General features: G+C 42.6%; 3 protein-coding genes across 4 annotated transcripts; 2 read left to right on the plus strand and 1 right to left on the minus strand.

Moving 5' to 3' along the window:
- Positions 1-1,217: 1,217 nt before the first annotated feature.
- LOC118413593 lies at positions 1,218-8,961 on the plus strand. Its single transcript, XM_035817121.1, has 17 exons — positions 1,218-1,363; positions 1,695-1,865; positions 2,231-2,449; positions 2,924-3,030; positions 3,218-3,361; positions 3,511-3,662; positions 3,956-4,079; positions 4,413-4,636; positions 4,902-4,948; positions 5,880-6,014; positions 6,106-6,273; positions 6,549-6,734; positions 7,035-7,141; positions 7,472-7,615; positions 7,904-8,055; positions 8,235-8,358; positions 8,626-8,961. Exons 1-17 carry the CDS (start codon positions 1,309-1,311, stop codon positions 8,860-8,862), a joined length of 2,496 nt encoding a protein of 831 aa, XP_035673014.1. The 5' UTR covers positions 1,218-1,308; the 3' UTR covers positions 8,863-8,961.
- Positions 8,962-9,153: 192 nt separating this feature from the next.
- LOC118412990 (dihydropteridine reductase-like) lies at positions 9,154-13,541 on the minus strand. Its single transcript, XM_035816086.1, has 6 exons — positions 13,304-13,541; positions 11,415-11,604; positions 10,904-11,044; positions 10,551-10,659; positions 10,231-10,314; positions 9,154-9,991 (listed from the first exon to the last, which is right to left on the minus strand). The coding sequence occupies exons 1-6, from the start codon at positions 13,388-13,390 to the stop codon at positions 9,889-9,891; spliced, it is 714 nt and encodes a 237-aa protein (XP_035671979.1). The 5' UTR covers positions 13,391-13,541; the 3' UTR covers positions 9,154-9,888.
- A 468-nt stretch (positions 13,542-14,009) lies between these two features.
- On the plus strand, positions 14,010-19,359 carry LOC118412988 (E3 ubiquitin-protein ligase KCMF1-like). Of its 2 annotated transcripts, none has more exons than XM_035816083.1 (7): positions 14,010-14,233; positions 14,995-15,162; positions 15,878-16,017; positions 16,438-16,539; positions 17,107-17,308; positions 17,491-17,752; positions 18,120-19,359. In XM_035816083.1, the coding sequence occupies exons 1-7, from the start codon at positions 14,218-14,220 to the stop codon at positions 18,877-18,879; spliced, it is 1,650 nt and encodes a 549-aa protein (XP_035671976.1). In that variant the 5' UTR covers positions 14,010-14,217; the 3' UTR covers positions 18,880-19,359. The 2 variants fall into 2 exon arrangements, with proteins under 2 accessions (XP_035671976.1, XP_035671977.1); XM_035816084.1 differs by having other exon boundaries at positions 17,143-17,308.
- Positions 19,360-23,043: the final 3,684 nt, after the last annotated feature.

Here is a 23,043-nt window from a genome sequence, read left to right on the forward strand (position 1 = left end):
GTACAGGTCCGGACCTAAACATCTGTGTACCTGTACCTAAACACACTTTTTAAGACTGCTGGACAAGTAAAAACTTGTGAGATTCAAATATATAATTTCCCATACAAAGATTACAATTTATCACTAGAAATTATTGTTAGCTATATGTTTGATCTCCATATACTTGGTTAAAAATTTTTAGGTACAGGTGCAGGTCCGGACCTATACCTAAACCCGTGTACCTGTACCTGAAATTTTGCTTAGGTACACATCTCTACTTGTACTTAAGTTGTAGGGTATTTTTATAATACAGCTGACAAAAAAAATACCCTACAAGTACAAGAATTATCAAGGCTATGCTTTCATGAAGAGCTTCTTCTGACCAATTTTCTACAAATTGTAAATTTATTACTATTAGTAATCTAGTATCAAGACAAGCGATTGGATTTGGTCACTTTCATGGGGAGGGGGCAAAATCTGGGCGAGTGAGGGGAAGTGAAAGACAACGCCAAGTCCTTGATACGATAGTGTTACGCTTTTTTTAAACAGGCACTTACCTTATACTTAGGCCAACAAAACTACGGTACCACCAAGCCACTTTCTACGCGGTTCACCTAAAATTACGTTAGGAAACTTAGATCGCCCCCCTCCCCAATTCAAATTATGAGGCGCGCAACACAAAGCACACTTGCGACAAGGCTCGCTGTTTTTACCATCTAAAGTACGTTATACCTAAGTTCAAAGCTGTCACAATTATGTAAAATACCTTTATAGTCCGTTTTGTTACCTTTCTTTACAGAAATAGCCACAGAAGTGCCTCAAGAAGCCCTATATTTCCTAGAGGACCGGGAAAGACAAACCCAAGCTAGCTTGCCAATACGTCTGCACGGCGTGGTCGTGACGTCATGAGGTCAACAAGGGTCAAATTGCCAAAGGACCTGCAATACCACTTTTGCTGATAGGTGGCGCCTTGAAATGTACCCGGTATATACCGTTGTCATGGTTGTTACTAGTCCGCCAGGGTGGTAATTATGTTTTGATAGGGGGTAATAAGGAGTGTCGGTGGTGGTCATTTATCACGGCATAATCATGTAATTATTCCACTACTTTTTAGGTACACTTTGCAACCTCCATGCAAGGAGGTTGATTTTCAAACCTCCTTGCTCCATCATTTTTTGCCGGAGCTTGGCCGGAGCAGACACACAAACGGTTACGATCAGACCAATCAGCGTAGGGACTGGGTAATCAGCATGCATGCATGAGAAAGCCGTCCTTGTAAATGGACGTTTCCTCTCCTAATTCAGTTCCTGTCAGCCTTTCTTTTCTAAAATGGTACTGACGGGTCTAGTTATTACCTGCTTCGTTTTCTTTGCCTCTGCCCTGGGTGAGTACTATGTCATCATGTTTAGATCGAGTATAAAGAGGTCCGACTACGGCCTTATTACTGACCGACATGACAATGATATTTCCACTCACTGGCGATTAACTTTTCAGAGAGATGACAGGGCATGATGAATTTGATTAAGTATCGTGGTCCGACCAGACTGGACTTGAAAACCCCGATATATATGTAGCCTTTTCTGATATTGTTGTATGCTAGCCTTCAGGTTTCTCCTACCCCAAGTCCACCACCTAATATGGTGATTGCATTTAACATTACATGTAGTACAGAATTGGAAAACATGCCAACGTGAGCGTTAACTTTATTTCTACAGCAAGCGATCCAGAATGTACAGGCTCTGTTGCTTCTAACGGACAACACGGTCACTGCGCCACTGTGTCATCCTGTCCATACAGCTACTTTGTCTCCGGTCTCTGTCCCTCGTACGGCCACGACATCAAATGTTGTTACAACTGCCATCTGGGAGGATGCCAGATGGACTCAAGTATGATACCTTAATTTTCTTCATGTTTTATTTTTTCGAAAGAACTTTTTATGATATAAGTGCACGGCCATTGCATTAGAATAGTCCGCTAAGGGTGCGGACACATAGGTCGTGCGACCGTCGTACAGTTTTCAATCAGGCCGCGACAGAACCAACCACCTACATGGATCCAAAACAGCATCTTTGTATACCAAGATAGTTTAACTTTGCAGGAGACACACATTTTTGTTCTCAAAAATGCCCACGGGAAGTTAGCGATCGTACGACGATCGCACGACCTCAGTGTGACCACGCTCCATTATAAGGACACCGCCTGTCGATTCGGGCGGATACAAGCTTTAACGTCTTTGTACTTCTCTTGGTAGATATCGGGACGGGCACTGGGACGGGTACAGACACTGGAACGGGAACAAGCACGGGGACCGGGACGGCAACGCAAACGGGAACGTCGCCGTATGCTGACGTCCGCGCCACCTGGCTGAGCCGGTACGACCACGCGACGTCCTTGGCGGAGACGGCAGCCACCTTTGCCACACTTAAGGCAAAGGGAATCAACCGCGTTTATCTGAACGTGTGGGCCAGCGGTAGGGCAAATTCTATTCATATCACATCAGATCCGGAAGGATGTTGGAGTGTTTACAACGAAGTGTACTGGCTGTTAAATTTACTCAATGATATTGATACAGCTGTCCGTATCCCTCTAACAAAGGCTGATCTTTGGATTGATAACTTGTGGCCCAGTTATTTCAGCACAACAAGATGAAAATAAGCCTACACACACACTCACACACACACACACACTTGCGTTCGTTTCTTTATAATAATAATAATAAGAAGAAGAAGAAGAACTTTATTGCACGACATTTGTACACGGTACAATGTATGGCAACGACTGTTACACAAAGTACAAAATAGGTATATATGTGGCACAGGTCAAATTAACATTGAGTCCTGTTCTAGATCCCATGATTGAACGGAAACGCTTAAAGAATATTAGAGGGCAAAAGTTTGAGTTTCCTAATAATTAGATAGTCATTTGCTACACTGACTGCTCACAGGCCAGATCTACTTCCAATCCCGGACATTCGAGTCGCTGGGGATCCGTGGGTTTGTGAGGGACGTGCTGGGATGGGCTGTAGAGGAGGGACAGAAGAATGGGATCGAGGTAACTTGTTTTAAGGCACAGTGCGTTTTCAGTTTTTAGGATCTTGGCAAGAGCCAATTGTTAAAAAGTGTAGAGTAACTGTCTGTTGTTCAAAACTTGATGCATAAATGAACAGCATTATTCACGTACACGTGGATGCCTTAATTTCAAATGCTACACGTATCACCTTGCTCCACTTTTCCCACAGGTATGGGCATGGTTTGAGTACGGTCTGAAGGCATGTTGGGGTTCCAGTCCAACTGTCACAGTCTTCTCAAACAAGGTGTACGGTCTGGGCTGGATAAAGGGACAGGCTGGGGAATATTGGTGGATGGATGCAGGGAACACACAGGTCAGCTGATATTTGTTTGGTACTATTTTCAAGCGGATTTTGATAGAAAAATTGTTGTTCGTGGCATGCAAACATGTATTTTTTGCACTTATTTTCAACACATCATTCATCAAGGTTAGTTTTTCGTATATGCAGTTTGTGTTCCACAGGTCCTGGACTTCCTCGCTGGAATGATGCAGGACGCAGTCGACAACTACCCTGGGCTGGCTGGTGTTCAGCTGGATGACCATTTTGTTCAACCCTGGCAGCTAGGAACTGGCCTGGTAGCAACGATGACCAACGCTGCAAGGCACATCCTCGGGTAAGTGAGGGCGGAGTGGTGGTGGTTTGTCCAAAGGAGGTTGCGAACTGGACACAGCTATTGGGATGCAATTGCTATACATGTATTCTGTTTTATCGGGGGGAAATAGGAGAAATGTCTCATACCAGTGAGCATAGTATGTATAATGATGGGGCAGCCAATAATGTCATTTGGTAGAGCATTTAAATGCAACGAACAGTTGCTTTGATGTCAACATAGTAATCCGTTTTGATGTTGACCTTTGCTTTGAGTTGGACTTACCTGAACACTGACTGCCTTCACCAACCCTTCAGTCAGGTGTCAGGGAGGGTGTCGCTGTCACCGATCGCCCCTCCTAGCCTGTCGCTCACAAACTACAACGTGGACTGGGCCTCGTGGGCAAGGGATGACATCGGCTTCCATGAATACGTTCCTCAGGTGGGTTGGTAAGGCTTAACAAGAAGTATGATTGTAGCATGCTTACTATTTATTGTCATTCATATCAATTGTGAAAGCGTTCCAATTTATACACTTGAAGCAGACCGTGCCATTGGCTGAAGAGATATTTCTCTGGAAACGCAGGATTAGGCAAAATTCTAAACTTCCAGACTATTTGCGGATGCAGACATTTTTCAAGATCCAATCGCTTGTTCCTTGACCAAAAGCAAACAAGGAACAAGAAAATGGGGCATATCAATGATGTCCGTCTCTTGTAGCAAAATAGAACAATATTAGAAGTTTAGAACAATAGCTTCTCTCTCCCCCCTCCAGATTTACCGTGAAGACGCCTCAGTCTTTAACACCGACCTGGATCGCGTCATGTCGGAGGTTGGAAAGACGAAGCTTGTCCCTGGGCTCCGGTGCATCGGCTCGGGTTCTCCCACGACGTACTCCGCGCTCAGTCAGATGATAAGTCGGTGTGAGGCGGAGGGTGTCGGATATAGCGTCTGGTACTCCAGATGTTTCACTCTACTGTACACGGACCTCATGCTGGGGTAGGTGATGTGAGGAAAGAAACACAGCACCACATTGTGCAAGTGGAGAGAAATAAAATAACCGAACAAAGTCTGCACTGCTGTTTCGTTACTACTGTTCGTCAGTGTGCGTTTACTGGTAGGGTACATATGAACGTCGTGGCCATGCGGAAAGCTACGCCAATCGTCTACAACAAATATTCCTCACTGGCACTAAACATCTCAGCAGTAGCACCGGTGTTACTAACAGGGCAGACACACCAATGATACTTGCGTTTTCTGCTAGTGGCACTGGTGCTGTCCTTGGCGCTGAACGAGGGTCCCAAGATGCAGGTTGACTGACATATTAGTCCTGGCAAAACATGAGTTTCCGGCGACAGGTCCTGCAAAAATTAGGGTCAGTCTGAAGGGATTCTCTTTTTTGTTGAGATTTGATCGAAGTAATCCAACGAAAAATACAGTTTAACAAAACATATAACGTTACATGTAAAATGAAACGCATTGGGACTTTGCATTTTCAACATCATACCATGCAGATGTACATTGAATAAGCACACGTATCTATAAACTGAACAAAGAAGTATAATGTTTACTACACTTACTTACCTCAACAGTTCAAAACCTTAATCTGGGTGTGAAGTACAGGGAGTCTGTGCTGAATTTCGTAACTCAGATTGAAAATTAATACCCTACAGAGGTTTAGCTGTTAGCAGATCAAGGGACCGGTAAGCGGTAAGCGGTAAGATCTGCTTTTAGGTCACATGGTTTGGGTTTGAATTCCAATCTAAAAACTTAAAACTTGAGATTCTGATCAGGGTGATCAGAGTCTTTGCATTAGAAGTATGAAAGGTCGCTACATTTTTTAATGGAAAGGTGTAACAGAGACTTCGTATTGACATACAACCAATTTCAATTAAGGCTTCCCAGCTAGCTAAATTCTGCAACCAAGGGGTTTTGCTGCTGAATTTAGAACTGATAAATAAATTCCAGTATAGAGCTTCATTTGACCTACACAGCCACTCCATGTACAGAAAACGTGCGCATTTTCACTATCACGTAGACTATCGTGCCACGCGACTAGATTCATCTAATAAAGAATAGTCCATGACCCTATGGCCCATTGACGGAAACTTGTCTGGGAATAGAAGGAATGTTTTCAAGCGTCCACGACAGGACGACAGGTGTTATTGGCTCTTCAATCTATTCAAGAAAGTGTGTAAACATTAGTTGACCAATCAACATAGTCGTTTGTTCCTTTAAAAAGTCACCAAGACTGTCCTAAGCCGTACTGACACCCGGACACCTCACTGGATCAGCTCTTCAGAGTTTGTTGGACGGGCATCTTTGTGCAAAATGACACCTTTTGTTATTGCCATTGTGTTCTTGGGCCTTGCCTCAGGTAGGTATGATTACACGTAAAATACATGATACAGAAACGTTAGTGCACAAAAACTTAGAAATCGAATCATGGGCGTCTAATTTGTCTTCAGCAAACGACCCTGAATGTGCCACTTCCTCGGCTCACGGGCAGCAGGGCCACTGCGTCACCGTGGAGTCCTGTCCGTACGGCTACTACGTCAGCGGCAAGTGTCCCTCCTACGGCGACGAAGTCAAGTGCTGTTACAGCTGCCATTACGGAGGATGCCAGACCAACTCAAGTACGATACGTTATCGTTACGTTATTGCCTTCCCTATATGATGGGCTTACAACCTCCTTGATGATTTTTTACGGTTCTTGGTGGCAAATGAACATTCGCACACAAAATCCGTGTGTGTGTTTCGTCACACTTTTGACAGATAAGCCTAGGGGATCGGTGGGCGTCACTCTATCGTCAAAGAAAGTGGTGAAAAGTGGCACAACGTCAGGGGGCATGGCGAGACGGGCAGACCTATAGATCTTTATGAACAAATTATTCTTAACTACCTCTGATAGGTATCGGAGCCGGGATAGGGACGTTGTCGGGAGCGGGAGAAAACGTCACATCCCCGTATGCTGACGTTCGTGCTACCTGGATGAGCCAGTACGACCACGCCAACACCCAGTTTGAAATGGCGGTCACATTCGCCCAACTTCAGGCAAAGGGCATCAACCGCGTCTATCTCAACGTATGGGCCGACGGTATGACAAATCATAATTATATATAGATTGGAAGTATATCGGCATATTTACAGATTGCGAAATATACACATATCAAAGAAGTTCTGAATGCACACAATCGTATTGATACAGCTGTCTACGTTCTCTTGAAAGAACTTTGGACTCGTAACTTTTCTAGGATTATATAAATAGTACATGCGCACACGTGCAAGCACGCGCTCGCCAGCTCTTATTATGCAATAGGATACAGTAAGTAGAAGTTATTTTGGAAAAAGTAGTTATGAGATTAATGGTGTGTAAAACGAAAGCGTGTGTCTACAGGGCAGATCTACTTCCGATCTCCGACCTTCGAGTCGCTGGGGATCCGTGGGTTTGTGAGGGACGTGCTGGGATGGGCTGTGGAGGAGGGGCTGAAGAGAGGGATCGAGGTAATCAAACGTTAGGCCGTATTAAAGAATCAAATACTTTCTGTCTCACATTTGTCATGTTTGGTATAGGCCAAATTAGAGTCACATGGAAAAAGCCCAGGTAACTCAGCCATTGAACAAGGTTTCCTGTAGGAATAGATCGCATGTTTTCCGTACTGTTTCTTAGAATTCCCCAAGATCCCATAGGAGTACTAGTTCATATGTATCACGTTAACTTTGTATAGATACTTTGGCATCCCTTGAACTTGTAACGCACGGCATAAAACTGTTAAACTCGGGAAATTTTGTTACGATATCCAATTACATGTAGTTGTAATGCCTTGCACACAGGTATGGGCGTGGTTTGAGTATGGTCTCATAGCCACCTGGGGTTCCAACCCTACTGCTTCCGTCTTCTCCACCACCGTGTACAACAAGGGCTGGATGAAGGGAGAGGCAAAGGGATACTGGTGGTTGGATGCAGGGAACTTCGAGGTGAGACCAACCCTTCTCTCTATGACATATATGTAATGAGGTGGTTGTGTGATATCCACCGTTTTCAGCTATATAAAAGTAGCGCTCTGTTTGATACTCCCTAGCAAAAGCAATGGAATGACTGTATAATACTACATGTAGCTGCTCATGACAACTTTGTATTATTTCAAAGGTTAGGCAACGGGCTATTTGGAGTCATTCTACACATTGTGCTTTGTTGATGGGTTTTAATGGGGCATCTACTTTTGAAGGGACCTGAACTTGAACTTGTAAACAATGTTTCCTCAGGTCCTGGACTTTGTTGCTGGAATGATGCAGGATGCTTTCGACAACTACCCTGGGTTGGGTGGTGTGCAGCTGGACGAGCATTTTGGCCAACCTTACCAGCTGGGAAGTGACTTGGTGGCAACAGTGAATGATGCTGTTGTCTACATCCTTGAGTGAGTAGGGAATGTCATATCACGATAGCTGCCACTTGTCCATCCTGTTCCTCAGTTACAATTTTATACACTTCCTTAGATAACCAGTGTTTTTCTCCAAAGATAATTGTTCCTTTCTATGGACATGTGCACTATTCTCTTTAACTCACTAATGCTTTGATGATTCACGTCATCTCCAGGATGGTGTCTGGGAAGGTGTCAATGGCACCAGTTTCACCTCCTCAATCATCATTGCTGAACTTCAACATGGACTGGGCTCGATGGGCAAGCGATGACATCGGGTTTCATGAATATGTGCCAAAGGTGGGTTGAAATCAGCTTAAAGCTGACCAAATTATGGCATAACATACATTGGTTTGAAAGATTCCCCCAAATGAAAAATTGTATGAGAACCTGCTGTTGTACAAACAACTAGACTATGAATAAGTAATAGTTAGATCAAACAGCCATGAAAAGCAATAAGTAATAGTTAGATCAAACAGCCATGAAAAGCAGTGTCCACTTCGGAGTTGTACATGTACAGAGGTAAGCACTTACGAGGTCTACCCAACCATTCTGCATCCCCTCCAGATCTACCGCGACCTAGCCTCCACCTTCGACTATGACCTGACCCAAATCATTGCAGAGGTTGGAAAGGACAAGCTGATACCTGGGATCCGGTGCATTGGCTCAGGTGCCAACACCCCGTACAACGTGCTGAGTGACATGATGGATCGCTGTGAGGCTCAGGGGCTGGGACACAGCGTCTGGTACTCCAAATGTTTCACTCTGCTCTACCCAGACCATGTGCACAGTGGTGCGCAGTAGCAAAACATTGCGAACTGCTTGCTGCTTACTTGCTTAAGTCGAGTCCATCCGGTCTCGAGTTGCAAAGTGCTTAAGACAAATACATGGAAAGAAAAGCATCCAATTTGCTGTGTCATTGTTTCTCTGCATGTGCCTTTCATTCACACAAGCTAAGAGCCTCCTTTTCAATCAGCTCATTACAACAGAATGCTGTCCTGTCCCTGCTCCAACATAGGCACAAAAAATAGCCACTAGTGGATGGCACCTGCATGTTTAATAGTTTTGGCTCGAGCCATGATACATGTACACTTGTCAGTGTAAATGTCACATTTATTACCATGCTGCAGTCCTACAGCCAACAGATGCCATTTCCAGATGTTTGTGTGCATGTTTCTCCAATCAAAGTCATTTCTTACATCCTCTAGGCACACAAGTAAATCAGAAGAACCTCTCGGTAAAAATCAATTGCAGGACCTGACTTTTTTTATAAGTTCTGCTGCCTACATGATATGTCCTATACAGAGCACCAAGAATCACCAGTTTGCACCACCAACAGCACTTTATCACATGATCACCTGTCCAGCTAGTTAACAAAGCCTTTCTAGCATCACCAAGTTGGCTCCTCACTCTCTACATCAAGGCTTTCATCCTGCCTGCTTTGGGAAACCTACCATATGTCTTACACATTCAAACATAGACTTAACAGGATTTTTGACATTTCACCTGTCCATTTATCTTGCTATCCTGAAGTGTTACAGGTTATGACACATGCTGGCCTACTTATACATGTACCAATCTATCCTGTTTTGTCCATTGTCATCTAACCACCAGGCAGCTCATCCTTAATGAAATTAATGTCTCTGATCATTTTGCGATGGAAGGCATTTATTGAAACTGACAAAATAGTCTCAAATCCTGCAAAGTCTATCTTTAATAATACAGTAGTACGAATCAATTACACTGTCAACAGGATGCATCTACCACCTAGAAGCAATGGAAGCCTGGAAGCAATGCGTTGTGTAGGAAGACCAACAGTCATGGCTGGCGTCAGTCAGTAGGAGTGCATTTGGTGACACCATCGGCTGTGCTGAGTTTTAGAAGTGTGCCGCTTGCAGGACGATCCTTACCCTGAGTCCAGTTGTAGAATAGCCTGCAAGTAACACAGGTATCATAGATCAACAGTGACCACATTGAAAGGGAATGTAGTACAAGTGTTGATAAAACTAAGTTTTATTGACAAATGAAGTGCAAGTGTTGATAAAGAGATCTGTCAAATTTTGGAGCACATATTTCTCAGATCAACAATTTGCAAAATACATTCTTAAGGCATTATTTTCTTTTTCCTGTAAAGGTAATAAAACAAGATCATGGGAAAAGTACTGTACTCACTCAGCTACAAACTGCAGGGATGTCCATGTGCTGAAGTCAGCATCTTTCATCCATTTCCTGTTCATGGGGGTGTCCAAGGTCACCCTGCCAGTAAAAAGACAAATGTGAACATTAAACAGTGCTGACAAAATGTACTGAATGACTCAAAAACCTACCAGCAATCTTGAACACATGGGCTAGCAGTAGAAAGGTCATTAATATTACTTAAACATTATATGACATCATAGTAGGTCTAGTTAATAAAAAAATTAAATAAGGATAAGCATAATGATACATGAAAAGCACTGTGGAATGATTTCTTTTGTTTGAAAACAACTTACGGAAGAATGGCGATTGCAGCAGCCCCCTCAGGAAGACCACCACTGGGCTGGCCCAAACTCTTGGTCAGCTGGTGGACAGCAGCCTTGGCCATCCCATAACCAATCATTCCTACATAACACACCAGGCCAAATTACAAGAGCTGGTATCTTATCATGTATCTAGAATAATGGTCAATCAATTATCTTATCATCAAAAAGTTTTGTGTTCAAGAAATGAGCCCGGTGAATGACTTACCAAATTAGTCTAAAACTAAATGTTGCTACTTGCAGTTTGCCAGCCTCTTCACTGACTGGTAAACCAGACAATGTTAATCAATAAATCATACAAGTTGAGTTCTGTAAAGCCTTCAAACCTGCTGTCCCATCCAGGGCAGGCAGAGCCCCTGGCAAGGTGAGTACACCTCCATCCTTAAGATGTCGAGAAGCCAGCTTAGCAGCAATGGAAGACGTCCACACGCTCTGCTTCCACATCAGGTCTGAGTTCTTGATGAAGTCTGGAGGTCATATAGGGCATAAAATGGAGCACAGTCATCTTCTATTCTGCCATTCTCATGACACGGTTTTCTATCAAAGGTAAGAGTTGTATTCTACTCATGTTATCTTAATGCATACTGGTAATATCACATCTCTACTACAAGTTTTTTTATAGTGTCCCAAATTTGGCAAGTCGTATAGGATTCTTTATGCAATCAGCGATCAATTGATTAATTTTTCTGTAGGTTAAATGTGGATACTTAGAATACCTGATGACACAAAATTTGTGCAAGCAGCAGCTAGAACACTCCCCTTCACGTCAGAGAATTGCAGAAAAAAAAAGAGAAAAATGATTTTCATAAAAGCTCCTAATAGTCTTATGATCCAGACCTTTTGTGCCAGCATGTCCGCCTGCCCAACCTCCTGCTACGCACAAGATGGCGTCCACCTTCTCTCCCAGCAGGGAGTCGTCCACGCCCTTCAGCACGGCGTCCGTCTGCTCCTGCCATGACTCGCACGGCTGCACCACCACATTGGCATCAGCCTCTTCATTTGGTACCAAGTCAATAGAGCCTACCCACTGCAGTAAAACAGAAGACAATAAACTTGTAGGGCCATCAGTTCAGTTCAGTCATGAGGCCCCTTTAATCTGAGAATAAAGGAGGCTTCCGGTAGCCAATGCACTATCTTGTGCTACCGTAGGATCTGCTTGCTCAGACTACCACAACTCACGTAAAGGCATCCTCACAAGCTGTTGTGGGAAGGGTAACTCAACAACAGCTACAGAGACAGCAATAAATCCACCTGTACCTAAATGTGTTGTTTTGTTCAGAACATTCTATTGTTGCTACTACTTGCTAGCAGAAGGTGCATCTCGACAACAATGAGTACTTATGGTTGTTGTGGTACTTATGGTAGTTCACTACTTAGTAACGGACACGCCCCTTCTGAATATTCCTGTTTACAGTTTGTGGGTTCGCTTAAAAGGCTGGGCTGTCTACCAGGCCAGGCTACCTGGCCTGTCTACCTGGCCTGGCTATCACGTCAGGCTACTCAGATCCCCCCATTCATAGCCCCATCATGTGGCACTCAGCCCAAATAGCTGATTGACAGGCATAGTAATTGCTAATCTTCAACCCTGTTAGTGCCCTGGGGTTGGCCTGTCCACTGGCTGGACCCTTCGGGAATGTGTCTGGGAGGCCTTCCTTGCAGCTGTCAGGAACACATTCAAGTACTGTACCAGTACTGTGTTCGGTAAATGCTTTAGGGTGTTAGACCTAGAAACCAGAGGTCCTGGGTTCAAATCCTTTGATATGTCACAAAATCTGTGCTGTTAACAGTACTTTCCCCAATCCAACTTGTACAAGGGGGTTGGAGAGATTATTGGCAGTGGAAGGAGAGGATTGGGCTCTGTCCTGGACACAAAAATTGTACAGTGGATAACAATCCACAGCCTCAAAAATGCTATGTGACTACAAGGAGGTACATGTAATTATACCCCCCTTGGTCAGTACAAGTTTAGCTTTACAGTGAGCAAGTGATTTATGCTCTCCCTTCTTGTTGCACAAGCTGAGATAGTTTCTGTTCTAGAAGATAGATTCAATAAAGAAACAAATTTCTGTTGTTGGCAAGCCCATTCTTACACACACACACACACACACTACACACACACACCTACACACTTACACACCCACAAACATACACAAATACAGTGCTGGTACTTGTGTTCCTAACATGCTGCAAGCAAGGCCTCCCAGACACATTCCCAAAGGGCCCGGCCAGTGGTGGACAGGGCAACCTTGGGTCACTGGCACTAGCAGGGTTGGAGATCAGCAATTACTATGCCTGTCAATCAGCTATTTTGGCTGAGTGCCATATGATGGGGCTATTAATGGGGGGATCTGAGTAGCCTGACGTGATAGCCAGGCCAGGTAGACAGGCCAGGTAGCCTGGCCTGGTAGACAGCCCAGCCTTTTAAGCGAACCCTACAGTTTGTGACATAAAATGTGTTCCTTATGGTAAAGAAATACTTGCAGCTTTCCACCTTTACCTACGGGTACGTAACTGTTATAACGACGGTTACGAGTACGTAGCTGAGCGGCATGCATAATTGGCCCCACGTGGAGATCTGATCATGACAGATGATTTACAGGGGGAATAAGAAATGGAGTGAGTGGGGGTCATATGATGCTTCACATTGGACACGTACGGTCAATGCAGAATGTTAAGTATCTTGATATACCTCACGACACTCCTTAATCCTGAAACTATATACTGACCCAGCTTTTCTCCTTGAAATACTTGACACAGACGGACCCGAGCGCACCTTTCCCTCCGTAGACCAACACACGACTGGACGCAGCCATCTTGTTTACAAGTGATCACGTGGTTTTGGAGCAGAAGTTTACCAGTTTGGCGTCCCCAGCTTCACGGAGTCTCCAGTTTCCTTTGTGCAGCGTGACGTGATGATGTAATGGCTGGCTAACGTGATGTCTTTGGAATGTGTAATATGTTTCATCTAGATTTGTCGCACCTTGCAATAATCAATTAGTCTGCAGTACTACATATTCCGCTAGGCGACACCATCGAGTAAGATGATACTTATCTTGTCATTTCATGAGCGCCATAAGGCAATCATCATCTTAATATGAATTTGTAGAAAAGACGATAAGCTACATAAAAAGTAAAACGTGACAATTGAAAGTTGTGCTAGCCATTTTTATTGCTAATAAATCATCATTTGAATGATGAATAATCAGTGGTATTGAAAATGAAGTTGTGCTGATCTTTATTTAATCATCATTTAAATGGTGATCAGTCAGTGGTAAATATCATAAACGTTATGGGATGAAAGGAGAACAACTTCGTCATGAGTATCTTCCAAACATGTTTTCACTTTCAACTTTTACTGAAACTTCAAACTTTGGGAGTGGAAAATGCAGTTTCAATGAAGACGAGACTTCACGAGATTTTACGAGAGGTGGGTCATTCGCACAGTCTGAGCATGCTGGGAAATTTTACGTCATTTTCCGTGGACGGAGAAGTGATTTGCGAAATATCTGCGATATTTGACCACTCAATTCGCGGCTGTGGAGCGTCTTTGTGTGACGGCATTATTCATGCTTGTGCCCTACGTCGTTAGGGACCGTCTTCACGGTTTTGAAGCGCGTCCAGCGCGATTTCACTTTCTAGGATGTCCCGACATGAAGGTAAGACGAAGGGGGTTGGGTGGGCAAGATGGCTGCCATAGTCAGGTGCCTCACTCGCTGGCATGCGGACGAACATTTCTTATGCGTCAAAATCAGTACAGTTTGTTTATCCGTCTTCTTTTGGCACTCACAAAGGATCTATTTCTGTAAGAAGGGTACAAGATGTGTTGTCTGACGTTCAATGTTCGCAGAAGCGCCTGCGCCATAAGCGTAGGTGGGGCCAATACTAGGTATTCTGTAGCACTATGACATTACTCAGTCTTCCATTTTGCGGTAGGATGTACGGTGTTACTGCCGATTCAATAAAATGTTTCAGTTGCTTTTGTACTACGTAATTCTATTCCATATGGTGAAGGGATACTTTAGGATGCCACTTTTAGTCTGAAAGGCTTTGACTGATTCTATGAACATGGTTAATCCAATAGTCATTATCTCACTTGTAGAGCAGTCTCTTCACTGTAGAGTAAATTATGTCATCATACTGTCATTTCTATGATACATTCAGCGTTTTTATGGGTCACTAAAAATGTAAAGTAATTTTAGTGTCAGAATTAAGATGTCAAGTAAATTTGCTTGCCATGAACAATTTGAATAAGCCGCAGTGGGGTGACAGGAAATTAGAATTGTTATGTCTCAAGACAATCTTGCTGCAGTGGTATGGTTCTTGCCAGTCCTGGGTCACAAGGATAGAGACTTGTGACTGCTGAAGGGTACCAGTTGTCAGTGATATGTCGGTGAACTTTCACTTTCAAACACTGCAGGTGTCAGCTGTGACTCTTGCTTGAAGGGCAACTTCAGAGGCAAGAGATACAAGTGTTTGATCTGCTACGACTACGATTTATGTGCTTCTTGTTACGAGAGTGGTGCCACCACGACAAGACACACCGCAGACCACCCCATGCAGTGTATTCTGACAAGATCAGACTTTGGTGAGGATTATATTTGATGACATGAAGGACATGTACATAAATGTTTTGGTTGTTTGATGCAGATATACTTACCATGCCTGCATTGACATGCTAACATGCGGATCTGATTAGAAAACTGGTGCATATACAACTGGAACCAACTGCTGACTGGTTTGGTAGATTTTAATATGCTTCTTTAACTTCACAACACTGCCAAATACTTCTGTTTGTCTTACTATTTATATCATAAACCTTGTATTAAAGTTGTAACTTGTATCTAGCTGCAACATAAATATAAGAGCAATGCAAATAAACAGAGTTGTAAAAACTGTACTTATCAAAAAGATCTTGCAGCTGATTCTGTTCTTGCTTATGTACATTCTCAATTTTTAGGTACTAGTTACATTACATATAGTTTTTTTGGAATAAAGCCAGTAGTTGAAAGACTGAGTTTGAAAAAGTTCATTGCATGTTCCTAAAATGACTGAAATGATTGAGATATCCTATATCTAAATGATTGTTGTCTTTTTCTGTTCCTTTTAGTGAGTTTGTGACATGATTAACCACTAGTGCAACTTCAAAGCTTGTTTTCATTATGCTTTATCTTGCCCCATTAGATATAACTGTCCCAGTATAATTCAATTAGTAGGGAATGACAAGCACATATAAAATTATCAGGTGCACTCACTGGGAAATATGTGTATGTGACAACCATGTTTTTTCATTACCTCTCTAGAGCTGTATTATGGCGGGGAAGGGCTTGCAATAGAGCATCCTCAGTCCTTTACATGTCCTTTCTGTGGGAAAATGGGGTACACAGAGTCCTCGCTACAGGAACATGTGACGTCTGAACACTCGGACACTTCCACAGAAGTGGTAAGTAATTTTTTTCTGTGAATTAAGTTGAAGAAGTCTGTTGTCACATCATAAAAGTCAGGGGCAGCTTTCCTGGAAGGCATGTTTGAAATTTTTTCCTGGGTACAAAAATAGCATTTTACATAAAAAGATGATGTATGATTAAATGACATTAAATCATTCAAAAAAAATCAAAGGAATGGGAAAATGTGTCAACCTATAACTGTGTGGGTACTGGTAAGATAAGGCTGATGGTAAGCTACATCAGTACATGTATTCCTTAGAGTTTTCATATGTCATCTTTGTAAATGCACAGAGCAACTAAAGTAAACTGAAAGCCATGTAATCAAATTAAGAGCCCCAACTTTCAGGAAGATGTAGATTCAGACGTAACATCAGGGAGGTAAAAGATAGTTGTTGATTTTTTCCTGTTGCCGGCAGGTATGCCCTGTTTGTGCTGCAGTCCCGGGAGGAGACCCGAACCATGTCACAGATGACTTTGCTGCACATCTTACATTAGAGCACAGATCTCCAAGAGACTTGATATCCTTTTGCAATCGACTTGTGAATGTCATGTAGATGATTAGCCACTTCATTTTTTATGGAGTACAATCAATACCCAAGTGCAGGAATTTGTGATATTCAAGTGAAAGAAGGCCAGCACCTGACATACATTGTTGGCATGAGATTTTCAACCTGCCATAATTGAAGCATTCTTTCCAACTGTAATAAGTCTTGTGTTTGAACTATTTATCTCAGAGATGACTTGGGATGACAATATATTGATATTTTTTTTCTAGATGAATTTCCCTCTTACTAAAGCTCTTCATTGCCAACATTCTAATGGGAGATGCTTCCCCAGGAGACTGGCTTATATTTATACAGGAATTTGGCCACCTTCCCAGCATGAAACAACAACAGTTGTATTTTGTTTCCAGACCAAGTAACTTAAGCACATGAGACAAGTGCTTTAATATGTAAGGATAAGCACATTTGTTTTTGTTTTTTTACAGACATAAGCCCTTTTATTTGAAATATCTGTATATTATGAGTCTTAGAGGTCCATTTGATCGACACTTACCTACAGACAAACCTTGACAGCTAGCTCAGGCCTCAATCCAAACTTTTTCCTTGACCGGCGAGCACGATGATGCTAGTAGTGCACGGCATGTTCGCAGGATGTTCCATCCTGGCAGGGGCATGGGGGGAGCCAGGGCACGCAGGGCCAATATGCACTTCAGCACTGCAGCTGGTCTATCAGCCCAGTCTACCACCTCTCCAAGCAGCAGAGAAACCATGGACCCCATAGCTGGTATGTGTCAATTTACTACGTACCATTGGAGATTCTAATCCTTGAATTTTCTAAAATCCTCCCTATGATTGTTGACATTTTTTTTTCAAACTCCAGACTACAAACATGAATCCAACAGAAAGGAAGACTTCTGCCTTTTTGGAGTATTGCACTCTTTAATGATGATCTGTTATTGTCGGCAGAGCTGCTGTCCCAGCTTTCAGGCGTCCGGCGTACAGCAGGTGCTTCCACCACAGCAGCCACCACGTCCCAGCTGCAGCAGCTCCAGATGCAGCTGCAGCTGGAGCGTCAGCAGGCGCAGGCTGCCCGACAACAGCTGGAGAGGTCCATGCCTCGGCGACAGGCTGCCCCATCGTCCACCAGCACCCCCACTGCTGCAGGCACGCAGCCCTTAGACTCCATTACTGCGGCGGGGCAGGGAAGTACACAGTTCTTGTTATCCAGGTGGGTATGGTTACTGGTGCTGTCATCCAGTCTGCTTGTTTTTTTATATCCCTTATAGTTTGCAGTGGTGCAATAAGTAGCAATTCAGCTCAGGAGACTACCCCGTACAATTCTAAATCCTTATGTGGGCACTGATAGTAGAAAGTCTTTGAAGGATACATAAGATATCTGTACTTTTGGTCCTGTGTTTGAGGAAAGCTTGACCTTGGGTGCACTTTTTTTCTAATGTACGAGATTCTTCGATTCCAGTGATCGTTTTTCCTGTCATCCTGCTATTATACATCTGAGACAAATATGTTTTATAAGACTATACAAGCCTCATTGTAATGAACAAATGGATCTTACAGTTGTGTTCTTAATTTCACAGAATATGGGAGAACCAGTTACCAGAAGGTGAACGTGAGAAATGGGAGGAGGAGAGAGCAGATAAGAGTAAATTTGTACAGGACTTGTTACTTGCACTCATGTCGGAGGATGACTTACCAGTGAAAGAATGGAAGAGTGATGAAGAATCATCCACGTCGTCTGAGGAAGATTTGTCTATGCCACGCCTAAGGCACACACTCAGAGAAGAGGAGGCAAGCAAAACAAAACGGGACTCAGGACAGCAGAGCGAGGCTGTTGGTGGGGCGAGGCCCAAGAATTCTGTCAAAAATCGTCACCAGAAAAATGACGTAAATCGCTCTGGATCCAAGTCTAAAGTAGAATCCTCGACCAGTTCCCGAGTGGTAATGTCGGTGAGTCAGAGAGCAGATTCAACCCCAAGCACCAGAGCAATGTTAACCAATCCCAAGGTGTCATTATCAACCAATCCCAAGGTTGCACCGTCGTCGAATGTCAAAGCTGTCCCTTCAGCCAATCCAAGAGCCGCTGCTCCCTCTGTTAATGTGAGGGCCCCCTTGTCAGCCAATCCCAAAGCTGTGTCCTCGGGTAGTGCTCGAGCTGCACCGACAGCGAATGCAAAGGCAGAGTCCTCAACTGCTCCTAACTCACCGGCACAGACTGGTGGGACAACAGAGTCTTCTATGGGCACCAAGCAAGCTCAAGAGCCGGTGTCGGGACAACGGTATCGTGCTAAGCTCACAACAAAATTAGAATTGCATGATTTTGTAGACCCTTTCTCATAGTAGCGCATTACATACCAGCCATGCCTTCTCTATATTACAGTTTTTTTGCCAATGGGTATATGAATGTCTTATAATAAGATATTTTCCGATTTCTTCCATTGCGCTTACTGCTGATGATAAGGCCGAAGGGCAGTGGAGTTCCCAAATGCCTTGCTCAAGATTACATACCCCAGCAGCATCCACAAGAGTTTCCTGCCCAAAATGTATGCATGCAACTTAATTAATCAATCCATTTTCATTAGTGGAACAGATTGGGTTTTTTGTAGAGGATTTATTCGGCTTGTCTGAACACATCTTTTGATCTAGAGATGTTCGATGTGTTGACTGTTGGACAAGTTTCCTGTTAAAAAGGGTGTTTTATTGGAGAGGTCTGTTCACTCAAATCAGTGCCCAGAACAAAGGGACAGTAAATAACACAAATCTTGTTGCTATAAAACATGTACAGTAATAAATGACAAATGCTATGGAGGAAGTGTGAAACTGTGTCTTTGTGTTTCTGGTATATGTATTACTCATTTACTGGTAATAATGATCTTACCTTTCAATGTATACCCATATCCTTGGCCACTTATATTTAAATTACGCCATGTTGATTTGATTGTATGAATGGCACCTGCACATACATCATCAATTTTCATCCATTTTCAGAGCAAACTTTTAAATATTGACCATATTTTCAATCGTCCAAACAGTTGTAAAAAGAGCACATATACTGTATGCCATAAATTAAAGAAATATGTGAATAAACGAATACTCGCTAATGTCATAGAATACCAAAGTAAATTCCAATATCAAACAAGGAGACATGAAGAACAAAAATGAAAAATCTATTGTTCAGCATACCATACTCTCTGCATTCAGTCATTTGTTCAACCTTCCTGGCCACTTACATTTCATAATGAAGGCAGTTTTTTTTTCTATTCGCACCCTCGAACCAGTTTTGGGGTTCCCAGAGGATGTCATCCGTATAATCAAATCAACATGGCCTTTTGCCATATTGGTGACAAATACATGTAGACCCATTGAAGATTAAGAGTCATTGCACGAGAAAACCAGGCAGAGGCCGGAAGATGGGGGTCGGCCAAATCGACTCAAACTTTTTATGTGTGATAGGTATGTGGAACTATGAACAGCCATATACTTAAAACCCTCCAGCTATTTTTCGTTATGGCGTTCTGGGACCCCCCTCAGGGACCCTCCAGAATCCAACAATTCTTGCCTGAAAATTACTGACATTTCGATGGCTATTCTGAAAAATCTAATTAAGGTACGAACAAAAGTTTTGCATTTTCATATAGCATGGGTTCTAAAGTGATACAGACCAGAAGTTGAAGATAATGCATTAAAGTTAAGAGGGTATGCCAGGGGGTTACCTGAACCATTGAAAGCAGAATTTTTGTCACTGTAAATTTTAGTCATTTTTAAGGCGCAATAAAATCTATACCCAGCGGGTCTGGTGAATGGTTTTAATGTTGATAGAGAGAGGAACATCTACTCATTCAAAAACAATCGTCGTCTAATTGGGCCATACATAACGCGAGCCGTGAGAGGGGGGTCTATATGGGGATTTTTCGGGTTTTGGTCTTTAGTAAATCGGGTGATTTTATTACTCTATGGGGCGTAAGTCATGGCGAATGTTTGCGAAGTTGTTTGTGAACCATGCATAACTGTCAAAATATCATGATTGATAGGCAATATTAATTTGGGCTCCATATGGGGGATTTGGGGATACTATAAAATTAACTTTGCTGATTTTATACATTTTTACTGTTACTTTTTAATATTATCAAACTGGTATCTGTTCCTAAATTACTTGTTCATACCAGCTATGTTGTGCATAATGAGAAGGCTCTACATGGGGGTTACCAGGACTCCACAAATGTGTGTGTTTCATAGAAAGGGCACATGGATGCAGATATACTTCATGCATATTAAAAAAAAAACATTGAACAAGACCAGAACAAAGGTCAAGATTAATGCTTTTGGGGATGGATACGTGTACATTATACTTTTTTTCATCAATACGGCTGCACTATAGGTACTGCTATAGGCAAACAGCATTACATCAATGGATTGTTAATATGCCTGACTATCCATTCACCAATATAAGGTCATGCTGATTAGGGAACTGATGTAACTTGGCTAATAAAAAAATGGCCGAAAAAATTTGCATCCATTATGGTGAGGTGGTGTGGTCAGGAAAGCTGAAAAAATGACAGAGTATGATATACCAAACAACAGATTCTTGATTTTCGTTCTTTCACATCTTCTCGTTTGACCTTGGAATTGATGTTGGCAATCCAAGTAATTAGTCACATTTACGTTTGCCGATGTGTTTGCAATCTACGGCATATATTTGCTCATTTTGTAGCTGTTTTGTACGAATTACAGTATGGTTTGAATCTTAATGTTTTTTCTGACAATAAAAAAAGCTTATAATTGATGTGCACACCACAACCAAAAACAAAGTCTTTGATGAATCCTCACAAAGAACAACATGAGATTTAAAAAATCTGATTAAACATTTAGCTGTAATTGCTAACAGACCCTGGTCGCCTGGTCACCCTGCACCAAAAACAAAGTCTTTGACGAACCATCTACAAAGAACAACATAAGATTTAAAAAATCTGATTAAACATTTAGCTGTAATTGCTAACAGACCCTAGTCGGACCTAATACTAGACATATTGCAATTGGGTACAAAATCTCTTGAAAGCACTTTCTTTTTACATTTTTTGGTGAAAAAGCAATCTGCACATGTATGAGCATGTGCCTTGGATAGTTTCCAATACCTGTATGAAACGAAGTACAGGGCTCGAAATACCACCTGCATATGCAGGTTAGTGCAGGTAAAATTGGAGCTGTGCAGGTATTTCTGGTGTCTACCTGCACCTTAGCTGCACTGGGCCATGTACTGGGTTTTATACATCAATGCCTTATGGTTCAGGTGTATATGGATTGTTAATAGCTGCATTGACTGTTACCACCTATAGTATAGAGTGTATAAAAGAAAAAAATAGCAATGGTTCCTGAACAATTTTGGTACTTCCTGAATTCAGAGTGGTGCAGGTCAAATCTGTCTGGTAGTGCAGAAAAAAGTATTTCGAGCCCTGAAGTGTCATGTAGCCTATAACGGGCAGATCCAAATGGTCTGAGTTTTAGTCACTTTATCTTTAATGATTCAAGGCCGTTGGACATTGCCAGTGCAGTCAAGTTTACGTCTTTATACATGACAAGATGAATGTAGTCAATGCTTGTATATACAGTCAAACCTGTATTAGCGGCCACCTGGCCATAGTGACCACTTTTTGTCGGTCCCTTGGATTCGTAATGATTAAGAAATAGGCTTAGCGGCCACCTGTCCAACGCGGCCACGGCCACACGATTTCCGGTCCCGTTGATACAGAAACATTGCCTATTGCAACCATACTGCAGCCTTATGTCACCCTGCACCGAGTTTGAAATTGTAATTTGCGAGGATTTGGAGTTCCTGACAGGGTCATTTTGGCGGTAGCAGAAGGTATGCATGCCTTGAGCATTAAAGTGCAAGTCTTTGTCGGTGAGTCGGTGACTTTACCGATCGAGACAATGTTACTTGGTGAGAAAGATCATTTGTAGCTTGCTCATGGTCAATTGATCAACATTTTCTCTATAGTGGCCAACTGTCTGTAGTGTCCATATTTCTCCAGTCCCTCGAGGGGCCGCTATAGACATGTTTGACTGTAGTGTGTTGCAGTGCCTGCCACTCGCCTTCCTCTTCTATCCATCTAAGTTAATTGACTCCATGTTAGTGACCACAAATTGTGTGCTGTCATACTGGCTCTGTGCTACTGAAAGGCTTGTACAATATTGTAACCTGCTTGGCTGTAATATTGTAATTTGTTACTTTAATCTATTCTTTCGTAGCGTCATTTTGACAAAAGTGCTATATCACCACTTAAACAAAAGTGAACTGTCTTTTGAATTTGCGTCTCGGCAGTTTACTTGATACTAAAGGGGTTCTATATGTAAAGGGTTCGTCATAGATTTTGTTTTTGGTTTGTCCTTATGGTAATGAATGAATAGCAATTGATGTACAGCACTTTGTAACCTAAACTGTGCGCTATAGTATACCGTAGTTGATAACAAAGTACAATGTACATGTAGTCATCATTTGAATAGCAT

This window comes from Branchiostoma floridae, chromosome 4, assembly GCF_000003815.2.
Source record: "Branchiostoma floridae strain S238N-H82 chromosome 4, Bfl_VNyyK, whole genome shotgun sequence".
Lineage (NCBI taxonomy): Eukaryota > Metazoa > Chordata > Leptocardii > Amphioxiformes > Branchiostomatidae > Branchiostoma > Branchiostoma floridae.